We start from the raw sequence: 23,355 nt of genomic DNA, 5'->3' as shown, positions 1-23,355 counted from the left end.
TCTCAAGGCAGAATGAAGAGTTTGCGTGCAGCCGTGGCAGAGGAGTTGACAGATCTTAACCCCAATGAACATACAGGTCTCACCTATACACTCATTTGATGGGATCTACTATGTGCCACACACAGTGTAGGCTTCTTAGAAAAACAACCGTGATCAAGACACAGCCCTACCCTCAAGGAGCTTACCATCTAGTCCTGTCCAAAACTGCCTTTGCTCTCTCTCTCTTTCTTTTACACGCCCCCCCCCCCACACAAACACACACACCTGTTCCCCAGGGCCAATCCCCTTGACCTGGGAAGCCATCTCCATGTGAAATCTGCTCTTTGGCCCTGCTCCCCTCTTCCCTTCCAAGTTTCTCCCTAAGGCTATTGCATGGCCACATTAGCATGAGCCCTCGGTGCTCCCTCCTGTGATGGTTCCTCTTGCTCTTCCCCTGAGCCCTTGCCTATTCTTATTCCCCATCTCCCACACCCACGCTACTCTGCCAGTCCTGAAGCTTTAGGAACCTCCCTAAATTATACCTGGTATGGGATAGGGCCTCCTAATACCCTAGAACTCTGGAGACTACAGGAACATGAAGGTGGATTCACAGAAGGACACTGGGAGACGCTGGCACCACCAACACAGAGATGAGGGTCCAGAAAACCAAAGACCCCAGAGGCATGCCCCTCTGTGGCTCCAGGGCTCTGCCAGCCAAACCTGTCCCCAGACAGGCTGCCTTCTTTTCTCACCTGCTTTAGAGGGACCTGGCGTCTCCCTAGTTGCAACTCCATACCGGTTGGGAGGTGAAGCATTATGGGACGTTGTCCACTTTCCCATCATGCTCCAGGGCTCCAGTTAGCCCTTGGCGGGTTGAGGAGAGGAGAGGAGGGAGGGTTGATGCTGAGAGTGGGAGCCAGGCCCATCGAGGTCCCGGGAGTGAATGCCGCATTGTTGGCCAGGCCAGAGTCACAGATAATTACCTCAATTAGTGACAATGGGAGAGTAATAAATACAGGCTTAGTGTCTCCTACCCCACCAGGGCTCCGAAGATTAATCCAGGCTGACGGGCGGGCCCTGAAAGGCGTGATGGACAATTCATTAAACTCCCCAAATGCCGCACAACCTGGGCGTGAAGGCTGAGTTAGCCCCCTGGGGGCTGCGCCTTTGTCCCGATTGTGTGTCTCCGCCACCGCAGAGCCGGGCAGCCCCCAGAGAGCGGGGAGGTGAGCGGGGCTCTCCCAGTCGGGCCAGGCGGCGGGGGGATTAGGCCTCGGTCCGGCCCTGGTTGCCCTGGCACACCAGCCCGGCCGGGCTGGAATGTCCGTGGCGGGGAGCGGGCCGAGCGGAGGGGCGGGGCCGACAAGGTGGGGTAAGGGGGGCACATAAAACCGGGGGCAGGAGGAGTTAATTAGACGCCAGCCGAGGAGGGCGAGGGGCCACAATAGGGCTGAGGGGCCGCCAGGGACGGCCCCTTCACTTCCGAGGATTAATAGGGAGGAGAGAGAAGGGAGGGGTTCGGCTCTGGGGGAGGAGAGCTGGAGCTTCCCAGGGTGGCACTGCCCCCTCTTGCCTGGCTTGGTACTTACTTGGCAAATGGTTGGGAGGCAGGGGGCCCTGGCAGCCGGGGCAGGTACCCCCCTAGCGTCCCACAGAGTGTCTCCTTCTTCCTTGGGTGGTACCTCCATTGGTAGGATGGTTGGGCAGGGAGGAGAGAAGGGACCCTCCCGTTTATCAGGGAGGTAGTAAAAGCAGGAATGTTTAGGGGCCCTGTTTTCAACGCCCCGCCTCCCCAAACCTACTCCGAGGTGGAACCGGGAGCCTGAAGCTTTACCCTTCCTGATGAGGCTGGTAAAACCAAGTCCGAGGAGGGGCTGGAGCTGGTGTGCGTGCATGGGCTTAGGGGCTGCTGTGTGCCTGCACACACGCATGCACACGCTTATTTGTGCAGATATGCTTGCGCACAGGGCCTGGCATTCAGCAGGCCCTCTGTTAATATATGTTGAGTGAATGAGTGAACTTTGGTGTTGGGTGTGAGGAGAAGCGGCCCTGGGCTCCACCGTGACATGGAGTGAATGGACTCGAGCCCTTTCATTCTGAGCTCCCAGTTATGGCCCAGGGAGGATGAGGGCCCCACCTCTGAGCAGATGAGCAAACGTCCAGGAAAAATGAAGTGGCGGTGGCTCTTTCCCTTTGAAAAGGGAGGAAAAATGCAGTAGCCTCTTGGAAGCCCCACTTCCTCCTGGGCCCCAGGGAACAGGGCAGCCCTGGCTCCTCCCTAGGAGCCACCCCACCCTATACCCTCCCAGGGGATGACAAGGGAGCGAGTTGGCGGCAGTTCCCCGGGCATATTTATAACCTGCTGCTCGCTCACCAGCGTCTGCTTTTAGCCCAGACGGGGGAGGGGGCAGGGGGGTGGTCTGTCTCATGCTGGGCGCCCTGGCTGGGTGTGGAAAGAGTGAGTAAGGGTGAGTGGTGGGCAGCTCTGCATGGATATTCCTGCTCACACCACAGCCAAACAGCTTATTTTCTCCTCATTTTGTTATTTTTCTCCCTCTGGCCTGGAGAGGAGGACTGAGCCAGCCTGAGGTGGGGGGCGGGGGGTGCTAGACCCTGGGGTATTTGCAGCCCCACTGACAGGGTTTTTCCAGGGTGCGTGTGGCAGGGTGTGTGTGGTGCTGCCTTGCTGACCCCCTGGGGACTGTGCAGCCTCAGTCCTCTCAGCTTTTCCGCTCCCCCCAGGATATTTCAGGACCAGTGCCTCCCTCACTCACTGAGCCAACCCTGTGTCTGGGGTCCCTGCCAGTCTCAGATCCCACCTGAAGATCAGAGGTGGGCGGGTGGATAGCCTAGGTGCAGAGGGCTGAGCTGGGGACTGTTCCTGATAGCACTAGCCTATGGTGACCCCCCCTCCCGGGCCTGCTCTGGGCACTACTGCTTTCCTCTCCAGGATTTACCTGCTCCGTGTGAGGATGGCACATGTGATCCTAATAAATAATTAGCTCCTAGGTAGTGCTTTGCAGATCTAGCCCTTTTGCTTTTTTTAAAAAAATTTTTTTCTTTTGCTTGCTTTTTTTGTTTTATTATCACATGTCCCTTTGAGGACCCAGCCCCATTCTGTACTTCCCTACCCACCCCCCTTGAAGTCCCTGTGGCTGGAAGTAAAGGACTTCCATGCTGAGGACATGAGTATGGGAGTCTGTCTTTAAACTTCACGCTTGTGCAGAGGGCTTTACACTTCATTGAGCCTTCACAGCACTGCTCCCATTATCCTGACAATATCTTGATGTGCCTGATTCCCTGGCCAGACTGTAAACTTCTCCTAGCAGGCTCTATGGCTCATACATCACCGTATCCCCAGCATTTGGCATATGCCTGGCACAGAAGTGGTGTCAGCAAGTGTTCAAATGACCCTGTGTTTCACGTCCATGTACATGATCTTGTCTGAACCTCATCACCTTCCTGAAGAAAACTAAGTACCAGTAATCATCCCTGTTGAATAGACAAAGCAACTGAAGCTGAGAAAGCTACGGAGTTTTTGAAAGTCTAGTTAGGACCAGAACAGGATTCACTTCTTCCCTGCCCTTCTTCGGCTTCTCCCCGAATCTGGGGAGATTGTCTGGCAGGGGCCCATACCTCCTTTCCTGCCTCTGGGGGGATCTAATAGTTCTGTGGATTATAGACTGGACATTCTTGCCGGGGGTTCTTAACTGGACACCCAGCCCCATCAGGTACCTTCTACCCAGGATCAGTAAGATTTCTATTCCTCCTCCTCAACTGCCCATCAAAGCTGAACTGGTGCTAGCTTGGTGGATGGAGAGAAATGAAAAGGGATGTATCACTGCAAGATTGAGCAGCTCCTGGCTCCACTTCCCTACCCCCACACATATCCCAAAGGCCAACATGGGTCAGAGTTCACACATCCAGGGAGAGGTGGGAGGCAGCAACAACAGCAAAAGAGTCCTGGGGAGAGGGGGAAATTCTCCAGTAGGCTAGGATCCGTCGTTGCCCTTAGGGGGTGGGGTGCTTCATAGCTACCCCGTCCTTCAAGCCCTCCCCTGGGGCGGGGGGAAGTGTTAGGATTAGAGACTGGCATTAGAGCTTAGCAAGCAGTTAGGGTTTGCCTGAAGTTAGGTTAAGGCTAAGGTTAGACCTAATCCTAGGGAAAGGGAGTGGATTAGAGTTAGAGATAGGTTTTCGGGCTGTAGGAGAAATTAGTTCTCCCCTCCGATCTGGTGAAATGCACACAGAGGTATCCTGTTGGTGGTGTTAGTAACAGAATCCTCATTTGGGCTTTCTATGGGAATGGCTAACCTCATGGTTTGGTTATGGACCACAGTTGAGTTTCCTTTCAGTTACACTGGTTAAAGTCTAGCCTCTATTTGGATTCTAACCCTGCTGTTCCTTTCTTCTCCCCCATTATCCTCTCTCAGCTTTTCACCTGTTCTTTGTAGCCCACGGTTTGGAAGTTGATGTCCTAATATGGCATTTCCCTGTCCTGGGAAGGAGAGTGGCTTCCCCGTTGCCCAACACCCTGACCACAGCTGGCCCAGAGAGGCTTTGGGGACCAAAACCTCTACACCCATGAGCCACAGCACCCTTTCAGCTTGGGTTTCTCTTTCTTCTTTGGTTTCTTTTGAGAACACCATCATAGCTATCACTCAGTTGTAGTGATTTTCACAACAGCTCTTCTACATAGGAGAGGCAGGTTCTCCAAGTTTGTTTTTTAATCCCCACTCAGCAAGGCAAGAAACTGAAGAAGTTAATGGATTTTCGCAGTATCATACAGCCAGTTGGTGTTCAAATAGGAAGAAGGACCCTGTAGCGTCTTTTGGCTCCTGACTGGGTTCATCTGAACTGGATCCCCAGTGGCCTCATCAGGGTCATCCAAGGGACAGAATGTCAGAGTCCTCTTCCAGGGTCAGGAAACCAGTCCCTCAACAATGTATCCTATTTGTTTAAAGGAGGTAAGCAATAGTGTGTTCTGGATTCAAGGAAAAGCCACCAAGTCATTGATAAAAATAGAGATTTTATTCTGCAGAGGAAGATACTACACTGGTGGGGGCGAGGAGCCACTAATAGCTACAGTGGAAGGAAATACTGATTCCGGAATGCAAAGGCATCTTGGAGAAACTAGGGAGAGAGAAAGAGGGGTCAGAAAAGGCTGGAGAGCAAAAGGAGAGAAGAATGGAGAAGGATTAGGTTGGGGTGGGAAGTGGTCTCTGCAAACCAGGCTGGAACCCAGCACAATAAATAGTTTTTATTTACAACAACCAAACTCGTGGCTTTGTACCCACGTTTCAGTGCAAATTATTTACACACTGATGAGGAGGCAGGACAGGAAGGGGGTAGGAGGTGGCTGAGGGAGGCATGGGTCGCAGCTGTTCAATGGCTCCATGACAGAGGCTGGGAGAATGGAGATATTTCTCCCGGGTCCCCCAACCTCATTTTCCACATCACCACAGCTGCCCTCTCACCCCGGAACCTCCCACTTCAGCTGTAGGTGGGGAGGAGAAAGGCCCTGATGCCCAGGTGTGTGTTCAGGGTGTGCACCCTTGACAGGAGAAGGGGAAGGGCATGTGGGGACCGGGAGAAAACGGAGGTGAAAGGAGAAGGAGGAAAAGCAGGCAGGTCGCTGCGCGCGGTGGAGGAGGCAGAGCTTCGCGTCGGGAGCTGACCCTGATGGGGGAGGGGACCAATCCTCCTCTCACCTCCCGGCCAAGCAGGGGGCAGTGCAACAAGGGGGTCTCCCGCGGAGAGGGAGGGAGGTAGGTCCGGGGGCGGGTCAATCAGGATGGCAAGAGGGTTCATGCCGCCCCAGGCAAGTGGTTTCAGGAGTCCCCAGGTCTGAGGAGGTGGGAGAAACGATGGGATAGGTAGGTAGGAATCCCGGAGTGTGGCTGGAGGGACGGGGTGGTCGCAGATCCGGGTCTGAGGTGCCAGCGAATCTGTTTGGGGGTGGGCTTGAGGAGCGTGCTCCCAGGGGCCGAGTCCGCGCAGCGCCTCACAGACACTCGTGCAGTACGCGCGTGTGCGTGCAGTTGCGGCAGCTGACGTGGCAGCACCAGTGGAAGGTGCAATTGCATCGCTCGGTGACGCGCTGCGTGCGCGTGCGGTGGCCCCGGCCACAGCAGAGCAGCTCGCAGCCATCCAGCGCGGGCGACGAGCTATTGCAGGCGCGCCCCGCCGTGCCCGCGGTACCCAGGCGTCCGCTGTACGTGCAGAAGTTGGGCGATTTCTCGAAGTAGACGAGGTCGTGGGGCGAGGGAGGCTTGTGAGCCGGGTCCTCCGGCTCCAGGCGCAGCAGTTCCGCCCGCGAGGCACGGTTGTTGCCGCGGTTGCCGTAGAGGACGCGCGAGGCGCCGTCGAAGCGGTCCCGCAGCACGTCTCCCACTGCGCGCAGCGTGGGCAGCCGCATCCAGCACGTGCGCACCGTGCATGAGCCCGACATCCCGTGGCACTTGCACTCCTGGCGCATCTCGGAGAACACGGTCTGGGGGGGCGGGGGTGGGGGGGAAGGAGAAGAAAGGACGGCCCGGGACGTCGTCAGAGCCAGAGCCACCTTCCCGGATACCGCCCCCTCCTGGTCGCCGCCGGGATCTCAGCAAAGGCCCAGGCCTAGCCGAGCCCAGAGGAAGGCAGCCACGAAAGGTCACGCAGAGATTTGGACGCCAAACCCATCTCTGCTCCACCCGGAGAATCTGTCTTTGCCTCGCAGCCTTATTTTTTGAACCTGAACAGTGGCGGGCGTAGGCAACACAGTCCATGGGTTACATGACTTCTAACCTCTCTGTTGTCAGACTATCCCTTCCACTCTGTGAATCCCTCCAAGCCCCCGCGCCCTCCGGACGCCCTCGCCTGGTTCCTTACCCTAACCTCTGGCCTTAACACCGACCGTTACTTCCCAAGTTCGAGCTTAGCCTAAGGCAGGGACTCCGAGATCCCCGCCATTCCGTGTCGGGTGCGGACACCCTCAAGCAGGCTTACCGTGCGCCCCGCCTCATTGTTGTGAAGGTTCATGAGGAAGCGAAGGTCCCGCCCCTTCTCTCCGGAGTCCACAAACTCCCGGCCGAAGAGGCGGCCAAAGTCGATGTTGTCGCTGCAGCCCCCCCAGTGCCAATCGGGGCCCCCAGGACCGCGCCGCCGATAGTCGCACGTGCAGGATTCGATGGAGCCCTCTGAGCAGGAGCGCGCCACCGAGTGTGTGACCCCGGCCGAGGTGATGGCGAAGATAAATGCTGTTTCCCGACAGCCTATTGGGGATGGGAGAGGGGATCAGCAAGGGGGCACGCACCTGCAGTCCTGCACCTTCAGGGGAGGCCTTGGGACCTTTGAGTCCCACGCCCTTAGAGTCCTGGAAGCCCGGCGACCGGCTGTGTTGGGAAGTTGGTCTCCCCCCGAAAGCACGTGTGTGGGCACGCTACCTCGTCCACACCTGTAATCTCGCTTTACTGAGACTCCGGGCGCATTTTGACTTCTCGGTGCAAGTGGGGCAGCCCCGGAGGAAAAAGAGAATAGAGGGCAGCGGAAGAATTCTGCACCGCCAAGAACTCTCCAGCGATGCAAGCCTTGCTGGGCTAGAGGCAAGGGAGCAGCTTCTCAGGCTTCTTTGAGAGGGACTGCGGGAAAGCGGTGGCCAGCGAGCGTCCACCACTCAGCACTCCCTTTCGCTGGGGCAGTGGCTCAGAAAAGCTAAGCTTCCTGTCCGAGGCGCACGGGTTGAAACCTCCTGGTGGAACGAGTCTGGCCCAGAGCTAGTGCTGGCATGAAGCTCTTGGCAGGCTGATTCTGTGACCCTGCAGATGCCCCGGACATCTTCCCTGCACTTGCCCGCCCGTGCCCTGAGGTGACCCCGTGCGCCCCTGCTCCCCGGAAGCGTCACCTTCCGGGGTACCCACCTCGGTTGACGATCTTGCCGAAGAGGTGGGGCCCCGAAGCCGTGGGACAGTTCCAGCGGCGGTTCCGGAACTGCCACTTGCACTCTCGCACAGCGCTCTGCAGCCCCCCGCTCACACTGTGCAGGATCCCCGGGTTCTGGCGGATCAGCCGCCGCTGTTTGCGGCTCAGCAGCTGCAGACTGGGCTCGAGTACCAGCTGCAGACTCTTGGAGTCGGTCAGCAGGTTCGTAGAGGAGGCTACGTTCACGATGCCCCTGGTGAGATGCATGGGAGGAGTTCAAGCTCTGGAAGGGGACCTGCACCCTGACCCTACCCAGAAAGGTCATGCTCGCCCTGTCCTCTTCCTGGAGCTATTTGCCCACAAAAGCGGGGAGAGATCAATAATAAGGTAACGATTCCGCGCTTCGGCACTCACTAGTTTGAAAGGACTTGGCTTTCAGACTTTTGTGTTCCCAGGAATCAGGGCTGCTAGGGGGCCCTGCGCCCGCCCGGAGCTGGACAGCGGAGTCATGGAGAGCCCAGGGACTAGATATTCACCTTGGCTCTCAGAGCCTGTTTCCGGACAGTCTGGCTCGCAAATCCTGGCCTGCCGTCCATGCCCACCCAAGGCGTGAAATGCTTGGGAGTTCCACCCGCTTCTTGGCTTCTTTCGGAGTGCACGCCTGCCCTTTCTCTCCAGAGGCTGGGAAGCCCTGTAGTGTGACTACCACCGTGAAGCTCGTTTGGGGGTTCTTGGAAGAGGGCAGTGCTAGATGGAAGAGGGCTCCCCGCCTGGAGTATCGTGGGCCGCCGGGCGGACCATTCACCCCACTTCAGCAGAGCTGGAATTTCTGGACCAGTTCCGCTCCAGAGCGCCCCTCGGTGTCTCAAAGGGAAGTCAGAGCGCTGGAGGAAGTCTGTCTGCGGACGGATCCCAGAGCGTGGGAGCTGGATGGGGCTGGCCCCTGGCTCTGTGCCCCAAGACAAGTGGCGACCCCGCACCAGCTCACTTACCACCATCGGCCACTGCTGTTAGCGGCCAGGGCTGCAGGCAGAGCGGCCAGCGCCAGCAACAACGCAGCAGAAACCCAGCCAGGCAGCAGCGCCCAGTGCCCCATGGCCTGCCCGGCCTTGCCCGCTCTATGCTGCAGTTGGGGCGGCTTTGGCGGCTGCCTGCGGCGGTGGGACGGGACGCGGCGGTGGCGGCAAGTGGCGAGAGTTCGCAGTCTGGCTCTAACAGCCCTGGGGGCGGGCGACGGGCTGCATGGCTCGCGGTCCCAGCTGGTGGGCTGAGGCAGCCACGGCGGGCGGCACCGCCTCTTATAGTTGCGGCGCTGGCTGAAGTGACGATAGGAGGCTGCCCCGCCGGGCCGCACTGTGGCACCAGGGCGCACCGGTCAGGGGCGCAGACAATGGGCAGCGAGCGGGGCCGTGGCTCCCGCCCGTCTGAGGCGAGAGCTGACGGGCTGGCCGTCGGGGCTCACCCCCGCCCCCTGCCCGGTGGCTCCCGCCTCCGGACCTGCACTGGCCGCCGACCCCTCCCCTTGGGACGCCCTCCCACGCGCGCCCGCCTCAGTCCTCTCCGCGTCCGGAGCCCGTCGGGGACCAGCGGCCGCCAGGGGGCGCAGCGACCAGTGTGCTGCGGGGACAAACTGCTAGGAGCTCAGCCACTTCGCGGCCCGCTGTGGGGCTGTCCCTTCGACGTCACCCCGGTCCCCCATCCTGAGTGGAAGAAGGAAAGCTGTGGTTCTGGGCAGGGACTCTGGGGAGAAGCCTCCCCGCCCATGAACCCCCGACGGCTGAACAGGGAAGGAGAAGGGGGAGACGGGTGGGGTTGGGGCTGTGGTCAGGGAAATCCCGGGCGGTGGGGGGTGGGTGCGGGGATGAGCTGAGCGCACAGGCCCAACCATGGAGAGAAACCTGAGGCAGCAGAGGTTTGTACTTGTGGGAGGAAAGAAGTGCACAAGTGCCTGCCAGTGTGTCCATGAAGTGGGAGAGTTGTAAATGAGACTGCGTGTGAGAATGTGCGTACACACATGAGTGCGTGTCCTCACGGACAGAAACTCCCATGTTCTGAGGAGGGATTTTAGGAGCCTTTCTCAAGAATCTTGGAATTTAGCTGAGGTCAGAAGGCATCATCGAGTCATCTTGTCACAGCCACCACCTGGGACAGTGCATCATCTCCTATGTGTCGGGAAGGGGGTGGCCAGGAGAGACCCAGAAGGTTGACCGGGGAGCAGTGTCTGGAACTGTGTGTGGAGGTGGGTGGATGAGTAGGAGATGAAATATGCATCTGCGTGTCACTCTGACCCTGTGTTCCTTGGGTCATCCTAGAGTGTGTCACCCCCTGGCATGTGTCAACCTGTGCCTGTCACTGGGGGAGGCGGACAAAACCTGTAACCAAGGTGGTATCATAACGGATGAGGCCTGGAGCAGCGGTGACTCTGAGACTAGGCTCAGAAAAGAAAGGCAGACTTGATGCCAGGTGTGTGTGTGTGTGTGTGTGGAGGGGCTGGGAGCAGAAGGGCTGCTGACTAAACTGAACCCAGAGCTGAGAACCTGTGCGTCCACGTTTCTGCTCCTTTCTGGAATTTTCTACCAACTTTCTGTCTTCTCCACCTAGAACTCTGGCTCTCTTCACTCTCACCACGCTGGGATACCTAACCCTGACCCTAACACGCCTCCCTACATCCTCTCAGCTTCAGGGCCCCTCTGCCTCCTAGGGAATGAGTGCCTGCTGTTCCCCGTGTGGGATATAGAGGGCACTGCCAGCCTGGTTATCAGGCCCCGCCAACACACGCAGGTTGCCCCTGGAAGAGGAGGATCTCCTCCTTTACATCTCTCCTCTCTCTCTCCATTTTACAAAGGAAAAACTAGATTAGGCAGTTTTCCACGGGCCCGCAGCTAATAAAGGGATGAACGGTAGAGCCAGGTTGAAACCCAGACTGTTCAACTCAAACCCCATGCTTTTACCACCTTAATGGCTGCTTATGATTGTGCAGGCTGGGGGCCCTTCCCCAAACTGGGAGATAAATAAAAATGGTCTTTAGGATCTTCCTGCCTCCATTTTGATCTTTTTTTTTTTTTCATCTTCCCTGACTTTAGGATGTTTTTTTTGACTAAGTAATGTACCAGGCCTGGTCCGAAAGAGTTTCAAGTCCCAGAAATGATCAAGCCTCCCCTCCAGTGCAGGCAAATCACTCTAAAAAATAAATGCCTGATAAGTTTAATGAATCTTCCTGGGGCTCTTGCATTTTATTTTATTTTATTTTATTTTTTTATGTGTTTCCATTCCTATTGTTCAGTCGCTAAGTCGTGTCTGAATCTTTTGTGACCCCACGGACTGTAGCCCTCCAGGCTCCTCAGTCCATGGAATTCTCCAGGCAAGAACACTGGAGTGGGTTGCCATTTCCTTCTCCAGGGCTCTTGCATTTTAAAAGGATGCATATTAGCCCAAATGAAACCTGATGGAGGTTATTTTTGAGGGGAATATCTTTCCCAGGCCCTTTGCCCCTCCAAGGATTTGACACTGAGGGACAAGGTGTACTGGCTTAGCATCTTCCACAGATCTAAAAGCCAGTAGCCCCTGCGGAGGCCACCCAGCACAGATGGCTCAAGTAAGTAGACAGTGTACCTTGGGCAGCTTGCCCTTTGTCCCTGCGGAGTTTCTTCCCACTGGGGCCTGGGTCACATCTTTTGGTTTAGTGGGTTGATAAAACCCCATGGAGGAGGGAGCTGGGCTTGAAGACAGGGCAGTCCTGTCTGTGGCCACTGGTGACAAGCACAAGTGGGAAGGGAGGAAAAAAGGATTCCATATCCTTTGTTCCACTATTCCACCCACCAGGGATAGTGGGGAAGAGTGGGAGGGCTCAAGGTCTGGTCAAATTTTGTAGGACCTGGCCCAAATTTATTTAGATCAAATCATCACTCTATCAATTGTCTTCTCTTCCTTTCCTGTGTCATCAGTTTACCTCTCTACTGGATCATACCTATCAGCCTACAAATATGCTGTAATGTCTCCCATCTAAAAAACACCAAAACTTTATTTGACTTCACATTACCACCTAAGTGTGTCCCGTTTCTGTGTTGTCTTTTACTGCAGAACTCAGTGTTGCTTTAATCACCGGTGCCAGTTTCTTTTCTTTATTCTCTCTTTCCACCGCCTTAATCACACCTTTGAACCCACTGCATTTCATCCTCAAAATCATCCATGACCTCCATTTCGCTCTACTGTCAAATCTCAGTTCTCATCCTAACAAACTTTTTAGGAATAGCAGACAAAGTTGAACACTTCTTCCTTGAAATAGTCTCACTTGATTTCTGGAACACCATTCCTACCTCCCTGACTGCTCACCTTCTCAGTCTCTTTATCTGGTTCCACCTTTGTACCCAGTTTCTACATGACTCACTGGACTGCACCCCATTTCAATCTGCAACTTCTTCTCAGTCTACACTCACTCCTTTGGTGAACTATACAGTCTCATACTCCCTACTTTTATCTCTGGCCCTGAACTCTGAACTTGCACATCTAACACTTGAATAAACATCTCAAAACGTACAATATCCCAAACTAAACTCCCAGTTATTCACTTGCACCTGCTCTTTATTCAGTCATCCCCATCCCAGTGAATGGCAACTCCATCCTTTCAGTTGCACAGGACAAGAATCCTAGAGCCATCCTTGACTTGTCTGTTTTCTTATAGTCTATGTCAAATCAGTCAAAACAAAACAAAACAAAACAAAACTCCTGCCCTTCTGTCTTCAAAACCCCTGTAGGTTCCTCCCTTCAGCCACACTGGCTTCCTTGTTAATTCCTTGAACATACCAAGAAAGTATCTGTTTCAAGATCTTTGCACTTGCTTTTCTGTCTTCTGGAATGCCCTTCCCCGATATCTCCAAGTGTTTGTTCCTCCACATCCCTTTCACTCCTCCCCCTTTATAAAATGGAATTCCACCACCTATCTCCTTTACCCTGCTTTATTTATTTTTTGCATCACTTTTGACCATGGATACCTTTAAAGGCTTAAAGTGGAAAGTCAGTAGTAAACCACCCTCTTAAAATAGGATTTGGAGAGAGAGATATCAGAGGGGAGAGGGGCTTTACCTAGATGGGGGTCTGGGGAGGAAGCAGGGGACCAGGGCTGAGAGCTGTGGGCAGAGGAGCCTACCTTCTTTTGAAGCACCAGCAGGTGTCACTCCCTCTTTGGGCTGGGAAGGCATCAGCCTCTGGTGGAGAAGGGGGCAAAGTTCTGTCGTGGGTAATTTTACTGATACGTTGGGGGCAACTGCTGAACGTTGGGGGTTTCTCTGGAGTCCAGTGGAGTCAGCTGCGCACGCTCTGGTGCCGCCGGGTGGTGGCCTGTGGTGCTGCAGCAGAAAGCGTGAGAGGCGGAGGGTGGGCAGCACGGCTGAGCTCACCGCCGCCGCGGGCGCATCCATCCCTCCAGGGCCTATAATTTGGGTTCCCTGGGCCTGGCCGCCCCTATCAGCGGCTCAGCAATAGATGAGTCACCCGGGACCCCGGGCCAAGGCAAACACGGGGGGAGGAGGAGGAGGAGGCTTTCGAGGCTGCACTCAGCTTTAGCCACCGCCTCAGTTGCTGGATCCCCCAATCTCCAGGGACCCCCACTCTTTTCTTTGACCCCCGCCCTATAGAGCCCCAGTGTTCTCAGATTGCTCTTGATACTGTCCACCCCTATGATGGGAAGTCAGCCCCCTACTCTTCCCCGCAGGGGAAGGGGGACCAGCTTGCTCCCACTCCCTCCCTGAAGTAATGACAGCCCCTCACTTTCCCCCTGCTGTCATGGCCCCAACCCTTGTCAAGGTCTCTCTGGTTCCCGCCCCTCTCCTTTCCTGGAGCTGGCCGCGTGCTTGGGGTATTAGGCAATGGGTGTGTACCCACAGCCCTCTCCAGGCCCCGCCTGCCCCACCACCCTCCAGCCGCCTGCGGGTCAGTGCTCAGGCCAGCCGGTCGGGCCGAGGGCACGGGGGCCAGCTCAGGCCACCCAGTCTGCCTGCCTGTGGCCTCCTGTCCCAGAGCTGGGCTTCTGCTGGGAAAGGAAACAGGAGTATGGGTCTTTGGATTTGGGACAGGCCAGCCTGGGGAGCCCGGGGGTCATTAAGATATTGGAATCTGTGATAGTAGCTGTGACCCTGGCCCTTCCTTGGCACTTGACTATACCACAGCCCGACAAGGGTAAAATCAGAAGGAGCAGTCTGAAACCTGAGGGAGACTTGGAGTCATGTGGAAAAATGCAAGTGTCCAAGAGGTTCCCATGGGGGAAGAGCATGGGAAACCTTGTCCCCCTCCTCCAGGGACCTAGGTAAAGTTCCAGGCTGACATGCAGGAAGGACAAGGACAGGATCCAAAAGCTACTAAGATAGGGTGCAGATTCTAGTGGTCTCAAAAGCCACACATGGTTTGGTTCTTGGCCCCTAAACAGGAAGGAGGGATAAGAGCCCCTTCTCTTGTAGGGCTTCTTCTCCTCTACTCCCCTCTCCACCCAGAGGTGGGAAAGCAGAAAAAAGCAGCCCTCTTTGATCGCAGCTGTCCAGGGTCAGGAACTAGGGTACTTTCACCTCCCCAGCCTGCCTGAGGCCTGGCACATAAAGGTGATTAATAAATATCCCAGCAGATGAAAGTCATTAATCTCTCTCAGATGGCTTTGCCCCTCAGACAGCAGTGCCCCCTGCAGCCCAGGGCAAGACCTGCAGCCACAAAGACTAGAGGCTGGCTGCCCAGGAAAGCTGCATGGCCACTACCAAGGAAGAGATGACTGTGGCTGTGGGTTTCAACCCTGTGGCTCTGTTTCCCCGGGGGGCCTGTCTCTGAGTCAACGTGCCAGCCTCGGGCTCGCGGGGCCAGCCGTGCCTTGGGCTGCGGTCTGGCAGGGGCGGGGGGCGGCTGGGAAGCCTGGGGCCCCTCTCTGGCAAAAATAGCCCACAGTGGTTAGAGCTGGGAGGGTGAGTCAGGCAGGAGCGCAGTGGCGCCTAACCCCTTCGCTGCCACTGGAGCTCCCTAGGGTGGTTTGCCTCCGTCTGTACAACCCACGATCAGACTCTTTGCCTGGTCATCCTCAGGCTGGGCTCAGTTTGGGATCCCTCCTCTTTCCACGTGAAGCAAGTCTGCGAGTCTGGAGCAGGAATATGGGCCACCGCGGAGTGCAGACTTGAGATCTTAGGAAGGGCAGGGGACCTCTGCTGGCAAGGATGCCTGTGAGCCCAAGGAAGCACAGGGGCAGGCTGAAGATCTCCGGAGCTCCCGGAGACTCTGCCAGAGCCAAACTCTGAGGCCAGAGCTGACCCCTCCCAAGGGGCAGGCGTAGGGCTCCGAGGTGGGCGGAAGCCAAGCCACCCAGAAGGGAGTTACTCCCGCCAGCTCAGATTGCCCTGCAGTGCGCTCTCCCCAGGCTCTCGCGCAGAGACCAAGACCGTCCAGCCAGGCAAGTTCGATCTGAGTTCCGTCTTCATCTGGTCAAAGGCACCTTCCAGTCACTCAGCTATCGGTGGGGGAAACTGAGGCATAGAGACATGACCACTGGGGACCAGGGGCTTGGTTCTCTAGTCTGGGTCACCACACCCTCCTTGCAGCCTTGGCGGTCCCAGAGCAGGTGAGTGGAACTCTGGCCACCTCCCCCTTCGGTGGGGCCGAGCCTGAAACCCAGGCGTCGGGGGAGAGGGTGTGTGAGTACGCTGGGAGGAGGGGGAGCGGCTGGGCTCCCCGGGTCAAGGCGGGGGGTGTGAGGAGTGGGGTGGGGATGCCCCGGGCTCGGGGAGGGGCCGCAGCTCTGTCAGCAGCGGCAGAGCCGCCGGTGAGCTCGGCGCGAAGAGAGCCAGAGCCCCCAGTTCTGTGCTCGCCCGCTCGCTAGCTTTCTCGATCACTCCCTCCCTTCCTCCCTCCCTTCCTCCCGGCGGCCGCGGCGGCGCTGGGGAAGCGGCGGAGAGGAGTGGCCCTGCCCTGGAAGAATGCGGCTCTGCCGAGGGGCCAGAACCCGACGCACTCTCCCCACAGTTTGAACAGCCCGAGCCCAGGCGACCGGACCACGCCGGTGGCAGACTCGGCCCCAGAGCAGCTGGAGGTAATGGGAACTGGGAAAGCAGGGAGGGCAGGGACTCGCACTGGAGGACGCGACAAGCACTCTGTTAGTCAGACAGACACGCATCCGCCCACGGGGGCACAGAGACGCAGAGAAAGCCCGGGATATTGCCAGAGATAAAGACCTAGCAAATAAAGGAGTGGCCCCAGATTTGGAGGGCAGTGAGTGGAGAGCAGAGGGGTGGGGTCTGAGACCGAGGACCTGGTGGGGACCAGATGAGCAGTGTCAGGAGGAGAGGAACATGTAGTTAGGAGAGGTAGCGGTGGAAGAAAAGGACTCAGCCTGCACCACAGTCCATTTCAAGAGGGAAGCAAGGTCCCCTCCCAGACTTGTGGCACCTGGAGCCTCCCCTGGCTCCCTACTGGGGCTGCAGAGGGCACAGTGGGATGGGGAGCCCATTCCTCCACCCTTTTCAGGGAAGCTGCTAGATGGCACTTGGAGACTACACTTTCCCACCCCCACCCTGCTGGCTGAGTGGTGGGGAACCCCCTCTCAATCCTGGCCCGCAGGCCTCCTGAGCAAGAGCTGGTGAAGCTGTGTTGGGCCTGGGAAGCCAGTCCTGGGGCCCTTGAAAAGGGAGCGGTGGACAGGATAGTGGAGAGCTGTTTGTGAGACTATACAGCTGTTTGCACGTGAGTGTGTCTGTGTGCCGGGCACTGTGTCTGGCTGGGTGAGCTCCAGGACGCTGGCTTAAGTCCCAGTTTCTAGGCCCACACTCTTCTTCCAGGGCCCAGGTACTCTGGGAATCAAGGGCGTGATCTTACTGTTTTGTTTGAGCGGGATGAGAAGGGTCAGCGGGGTGGCCCTGGTGAGTTAGGAGCCAGAGTTGGGCATCCTTCGGTTGCCCAGGTGAGCCACCCTATTCTAGAGCCCTCCCTAAGTGTCCCTGTCCTGCAGGCCCTGCTCGATCTGCGCATCGGGGCCTTAGGGCCCGGGATTCGACATGCGGGAAGAGCCCCGGCCGCGGCCTCCGCCCTCGGGCCTCGCCGGTCTCCTGTTCCTGGCGTTGTGCAGTCGGTGAGCGGTGCCCCTGTCACCCAGCCTGCGAGAGAAAACCCTGGGCTAGAGGCGGGTCGGGAGGCGTCGGAGGGAGCGCGAAGGCCTGGACTGCAGACCCTGAGACGCCTTCTCGGTTCCCAGGGTCCTCGGCAATGAGATTCTGGGCTTGAAGCTGCCGGGCGGCGGCGAGCCGCCGCTGACCGCCAACACCGTTTGCTTGACGCTGTCGGGCCTGAGCAAGCGGCAGCTGGGCCTGTGCCTTCGCAGCCCCGACGTGACGGCGTCGGCGCTCCAGGGCCTGCACATCGCGGTCCACGAGTGTCAGCACCAGCTGCGCGACCAGCGCTGGAACTGCTCGGCGCTCGAGGGCGGCGGCCGCCTGCCGCACCACAGCGCCATCCTCAAGCGCGGTGAGCCTGACCGGGCGAGTCTGCGCCGCCCCCGGGGCTGGGGGGCGGGGGGCTACGCCGACGCGAGCGGAGGCGGGAAGGGACTGGTTCACCACTCCGGGAGGGGCCTCTCCGGGAATTCCCCCCCGGAGCTGCGCGGAGTAGGGTCTGGCCACCCGTCTGGGGCCCCGTGCTTCAGACTTCCACCTGCGCGCTGCCGGCAAGGCAGCTGGGTCCCTGCTCCCTTACCCCAGGGCCCCCCTTTCCTGCCTCCGCCCAGCTGATCTCGGCTGCACCTGTGAGCAAGAGATAACCCCCAGCCCCAGAAGCTTTAAATGCACCCCTCCTCCCCGTCCCCCAATTTTCTGCCCCTCCTCTCTGCATGGGACAAGCCCAGGCTGGTGTCCCCATAGCCTCAGCGGGGGTGGGGTGACGCCCCCAACCGTTTAAGGGTTAAACCTACTCCCCTAATTACTGGGGTTCCCAGGAGCAGAAGCTGGGAACAAAGACCCCGATGGCTTTGAAGCCAGGGAGCATCCCCCTCCTCCGTGCTGTGGGGGCCCCAGGTGGCTCTCACCTGAGCAGGTGAGGAAGTGCTGGAGGTGTGGAGAACAGGTCACTGCGGGGCCCAGCCTGGGGGCCCTGGTCTGGAAGGGCATCACTGTCTCTTGCTAGGCCATGCCCCAGTTTACTCCCTAAAGGAGTAAACATCCATCTCTGGCTCAGTCCAAGGGTGGGGGCAATACTTTGGGGACTATGGGGTTAATAGGCAGCTGCCATCTGCGGGGGAATTCCCAAGACTTGTGCAAACAGCTTCACCCCTGGAGGCTTGAGGTTGGGGGATCAGGAGGCTGGGCCAGGAGCCCTGCATCCTGGGACGGGAGAGGCCTGGCCCCTAAGGAGGTGCTCCCATCCACTCAGGGCTCCAGAGAGGGAGGCTGCTTTTCTACAGGGCCTGGTGTAGGGGAAGGCTTTGATGGCCCAATGAGAAGCATGTCTATCTAAGCCTGGGGAAGGCTTGTCATCCTGAGCCTCTGTGACCCCCAAAACATAACAAAGAAAAAAAAAAAAAACAAAACGTAACAAAGAAGTCAACATTTTAAGAGGGCCTTAGGGAGAATCACCCCCACCTCTCTCCCTCTCCCAGCAATTTATAGAGTAATAGCAGGTTAGGATAAATATAAGGGGCAATCTTAACGGGCAAACATAAAACTAGAAACTGGAAAGAGGAAGGACAGCTCCACAGCTCCAACACTTTGGGGATTTTGGGCTGGTGGAGGGTAAGTTGGTTAAAAGACTGATTTAAATAACCTTGATTGAAAAACCAACAACAAAAACAACACAAAACCAAAGGCCTCTGCTTCCATCCCACCTGCAGGGCTGGGGAATTTCTAAGGCTTTCAGATATAGAACTAAGTGAACATATCTTCAAAGACCTCAAGGACTCTCTCTTAGTCATCTCTAATCTCCAGGGGTCTTTCCCAGTAGCCTAGCTCTTTCATCCACACCTGAAAATCCCAGACTTAAACAGAGCAAGAATGGGCCTCAGGGATCATCTCAATTCATCTTCTCCCTTTATAGATGAGGAAACTGAGACTCTGTGCTTTTAGGTTCCCTTCCTTCTCCTGTGACTTGCTCCCAAACTACTCAACTGGTAAATGGCAGGATCTGGACTCAGTTAGGAAATTCTGGAATTGCAGTTTGGCTGTTTCCTTGGGCCTCCTTACTCTCAGCGGCCTGTCAGACTTACCCCTATCCACACCCCTTTCATCCCTAGGTTTCCGAGAGAGCGCTTTTTCCTTCTCCATGCTGGCTGCTGGGGTCATGCACGCAGTAGCCACCGCCTGCAGCCTGGGGAAGCTGGTGAGCTGCGGCTGTGGCTGGAAGGGCAGTGGTGAGCAGGATCGACTGAGGGCGAAACTGCTGCAGCTGCAGGCACTATCACGGGGCAAGAGCTTTCCCCACTCCCTGCCCAGCTCGGGCCCTGGCTCTGGTCCCAGCCCTGGCCCCCAGGACACGTGGGAATGGGGCGGCTGTAACCATGACATGGACTTCGGGGAGAAGTTCTCTCGGGATTTTTTGGATTCCAGGGAAGCTCCCCGGGACATCCAGGCACGAATGCGGATCCACAACAACAGGGTGGGGCGTCAGGTATGTGTGTGCAAGTTGTCCTGGGTCTTCCTGCCTTTTAAGGCCTGGCTAGATTTGAGAGGGTACAGCAGCATAAGAAGATGAGATGTAGGGGGTGATTGTTACCTGTGGGGTGGCCTGGAGCCAAGCAAGTCACTAAATCTCCGTTTTGCACCTGTAAAAAAGTCTAATGATACTACCTTACAATGTCATTAAGAGTGAGCTAGCAAACAGAGCACCCAGAGTAGTTTCTAGTCCTTGGTGCTCATTATGTATATACATATACATATATATATAATTAGTATAGCTGCCTTCCCTAGAATTTAGGGGTTCTCTGGGCTAGACTCCCTGGTTTACCAGGTTCATTCTGGAAAGAGCACTGGATTGGGAGTCAGGACAACTGGAGCTGAGTCCTGTTGCTGGCTAGCTACTAGCCAAATCTCCATAACCAGCTGTTTGTTGAAGATGGGCAATTTGCTCTCTGCTCTGGCTTCAGTTCTCCAACATAAAACGAGGGAGTTGGGCTATTAGCCAGTCTCATGGTGCCCTTTCTCTTCTGATATTTTATTGCCATTCTTCCCTCTGTTTCTGTATGCTCTCTATTCCCTCCCCTCTCCTGTGCCTCTGTGCTCTGTCCATTTGCTGCCCTCCCCTCATTTCTTCCTCACTGATGCTCTAGGTGGTAACTGAAAACCTGAAGCGGAAATGCAAGTGCCATGGCACTTCGGGCAGCTGCCAGTTCAAGACATGCTGGAGGGCAGCCCCAGAGTTCCGGGCAGTGGGGGCAGCCTTGAGGGAGCGGCTGGGCCGGGCCATCTTCATTGATACTCACAACCGCAACTCCGGAGCCTTCCAGCCCCGCCTTCGGCCCCGTCGCCTCTCAGGAGAGCTGGTCTACTTCGAGAAGTCTCCTGACTTCTGCGAGAGAGACCCCACTGTGGGCTCCCCAGGCACGCGGGGCCGGGCCTGCAACAAGACCAGCCGCCTGCTGGACGGCTGTGGCAGCCTGTGCTGTGGCCGCGGGCACAACGTGCTCCGGCAGACCCGAGTCGAGCGCTGTCATTGCCGCTTCCACTGGTGCTGCTACGTGCTATGTGACGAGTGCAAGGTCACAGAGTGGGTCAATGTGTGTAAGTGAGGGTCAGCCTCACTGCGGGGCTGGGGCAGGGGAGGGGCACCTTTGCAGCCTTTTGCTCTGATTTCTGTCCAGGGTCAATCTTGGCCCCTGGCAGCTCAGAGTGTCTACCTGGAAACAGCTTTGGGTCAGGTGGAGTCTGTGATGTGTGGCTTTCTCCCCCACAGTAGGAGGGCCTTGTGGGGGAGCTGTGACCCTCTTCTGCTCCTTGAACATCTGAATGGAATAAGATGAACTGTGTTGCTCTCCCAGCCACCCAACCTGGGGTCCCTTTAACTCTCATATTCATATTCCTTTTGGCTGGGGAGTCCCTATAATTTGCCCACTCTTTTCTTCTGAGGGATAGCCCCAGCATTGTGTGGAGCCATACAACCTGTATCCAGAAAGAGACCTCTCACTCCTATTTGCTGTTTCTAAACTCCTCTACTGCAGCCTGCACCCCATCTTAGGGAGTCATAGGAGCCAGTGGTAGAGAGGTTTTTCTTAGGGAAGGGACAGGGTGCAGGGCACTCAAAAACCGTGAAAGTTGTCTGTCAAGGCCCTTAGGGAAGCTGTCTGCCCCTATTCAGATGTTGAAGGGAAACCTCCAAAGGAGGAATTTTACCCAAGACTCTCTGAGCCTCTTTTTCTTTCTTCAGCAGGAGGGGTGGGAATGGATAATTTATTGTACTGAGACTTGTTCTTGGTTCTTGTTTGTAATAAAAATAAATTAAGTTCCTGGACTGGTGAATACAGATGGTTATATTTCTAGCCACACTTGGGATCTCAGGCCTGGCTTCTTTTCCAGGTGAATTCTCTTACCCTCCCATACTCAGTGACTTTATGTATATCATGCCTGGTTCCACAAAGGATTTGAAATGGTCTTCAGGTGACTCAGCTGACAATTTTTAGTGTGGAAAAAACTGGGCGGGGCAGGGGGACTTCTAGGTGTGAGGGACTCAAGATGTAAACATAGGCCCTATTCAGGTTCTCTGTGCCTCACTTCCTAGATTTTGCCTTGGCCACTGCCCTATAACAGGGCTTGGATTTTTTTTTTTTTCTCAACTCATGGGCATGCCTATGTCCAATAAAACTTTATTCACGAAAATGGACTGTGGGGCCAGATTTGGTTCTTTGGCTGTGGTTTGTTTTGACACCTACCCTACACAGTGAGGTCACCTCTGTTCTGGGATTTTCAGGTCCTGAAGATGTCTCACCATTGAACCTGGACTCAAAAATGGCAGGTGCTTTTCTCTGTGGTTTCAAATTGGAGAACTTGATGATAGATACAAGACTGATGGGAAACATATATAAAGGACTCCTGTGCTCAAAATTGGAGTTTTTTGCTCTGGAAACCAGCAAAATCAGCATGCTATCCCACTGAATTATTTGCATATGTAGTTTGTCTTTCCTTATTCAGAGCTCTTCTGCATTTAATCTCAGCAAAACAGCTCCTTTATCTTTTAAGAGATAACCATAACTAGAGAAAACAGAACTTCTTTTATTTCAATTCCACTTTCTTTCTATTCCTAGTCAAGTATTATTGAAAATAAACAATCATCTTTCAATTTAGAAAAGCTATAGCACAAATTTAGAACTTTACAAATAACTGATTATTTATGGGGTTGCAAGATGCTGACTCTGTCAGGTCATCTCCTTGGCCAGAAGATGTCGAAATAGTCCTTTTCACACCTCTAGGCGATAGCTATATCTGCCCCCAATTACCCTCAAAATCAGGTAGCATCAAGGTAGGAAGGACAGCAAGGGGTGTTGGTTTAGGGTAGTACTTTATGGCAAAACTTTATGTCCTAAATTTCCACTTGCACTCTGAGAATTCTTGATTTGGAAATTTGATGGAGGTAGGCCTTTAGGCATTGACTGAGCTTCATGTATGCATGGCCCAGCAGGAGAGAGATGGATGCAGCTACAACAGACATAGGATATGAGGGAAAATAATGATAAGGAACATCCAGAGTGGGAATTTCTCACACTCAGGAAGAGGGAAGAGACTGGCCAATGAAATCACAGCAGGAATATTTCAGTTTTCCTCCAGTTCCTTCCTCTGTGCTCTCTTTGGCTCCTTTTCTCTTTCTAACTTTCTTCTTTCGTCAGACACACTCTGTGGCAAACTGAAGCCCCAAACCACAACCTTGAGAAATTCCAAATGGATTTTGTCAGCGAGGCCAACACCCCCCTCCCCACCCCTGCTCCCGGCACACGCACTGGGCTCAGGCCCAGGCCTGGGGTCAGTGACGGAGACGGAGCGGGTGGCTAAAATTTCAGCTTTGGTTAGCGCCAATGGCAGCCAGAGGGATGGGGAAAGACTGATCAACTGTAGTCAGCCCTCTCGGCCTCCTTCAGCTCTGGATACAGCGCTTCTCCTCTTAGAGCATTAGCCTGTCAAGTGGCTGGGGAGCTGGGGAGTGGCAGTGATTGAGCAGCAACCCTCCTGTCTGTGCTCCTGTTTGCTCTATGGTGAGCACCCAGTAATGCTGCAATAGCACTTCCCTCTCCAGACTCCAGAGGGTGAAGGATAGCAGGGCTGGAAGATTCTCTAGTTCCATTCATCAGTTCTGACTCAAATACCTTGGGACTTGCTGCTAACCATACAACACTATCACCATTTCCTTCCTTCTGTCATACCTGGGACTCAACCTTGAGAGGATCTGAAAACTTGGGCAGGAACACTGACAGGTGTCACCTCCTGTCAGAGTCTCACAAGGCGTCTTGGTATGGTTGAGGTACTAACAAGGTCAGTTGCAAAGCATAAT

General features: G+C 55.7%; 2 protein-coding genes across 4 annotated transcripts; one reads left to right on the top strand and one right to left on the bottom strand.

Annotated features, from left to right (window-relative positions):
• Nucleotides 1–4,988: 4,988 nt before the first annotated feature.
• WNT1 (Wnt family member 1) lies at nt 4,989–9,452 on the bottom strand. Its single transcript, XM_043446913.1, has 4 exons — nt 8,871–9,452; nt 7,878–8,131; nt 6,967–7,232; nt 4,989–6,472 (listed from the first exon to the last, which is right to left on the bottom strand). The coding sequence occupies exons 1-4, from the start codon at nt 8,972–8,974 to the stop codon at nt 5,984–5,986; spliced, it is 1,113 nt and encodes a 370-aa protein (XP_043302848.1). The 5' UTR covers nt 8,975–9,452; the 3' UTR covers nt 4,989–5,983.
• Nucleotides 9,453–14,858: 5,406 nt separating this feature from the next.
• Nucleotides 14,859–21,327, top strand: WNT10B (Wnt family member 10B). 3 transcript variants are annotated; one of them, XM_043447151.1, is made up of 6 exons: nt 14,859–15,466; nt 15,868–15,934; nt 16,850–16,969; nt 17,093–17,361; nt 19,118–19,491; nt 20,150–21,327. In XM_043447151.1, the coding sequence occupies exons 3-6, from the start codon at nt 16,896–16,898 to the stop codon at nt 20,606–20,608; spliced, it is 1,176 nt and encodes a 391-aa protein (XP_043303086.1). In that variant the 5' UTR covers nt 14,859–15,466; nt 15,868–15,934; nt 16,850–16,895; the 3' UTR covers nt 20,609–21,327. The 3 variants fall into 3 exon arrangements, with proteins under 3 accessions (XP_043303086.1, XP_043303084.1, XP_043303085.1); XM_043447149.1 differs by having other exon boundaries at nt 14,860–15,466; nt 15,821–15,934; XM_043447150.1 differs by having other exon boundaries at nt 14,860–15,466; nt 15,791–15,934.
• Nucleotides 21,328–23,355: the final 2,028 nt, after the last annotated feature.

This window comes from Cervus canadensis, chromosome 25 (assembly GCF_019320065.1).
Source record: "Cervus canadensis isolate Bull #8, Minnesota chromosome 25, ASM1932006v1, whole genome shotgun sequence".
Classification (NCBI taxonomy): domain Eukaryota; kingdom Metazoa; phylum Chordata; class Mammalia; order Artiodactyla; family Cervidae; genus Cervus; species Cervus canadensis.
This window is presented reverse-complemented; position numbering and strand designations above follow the sequence as displayed.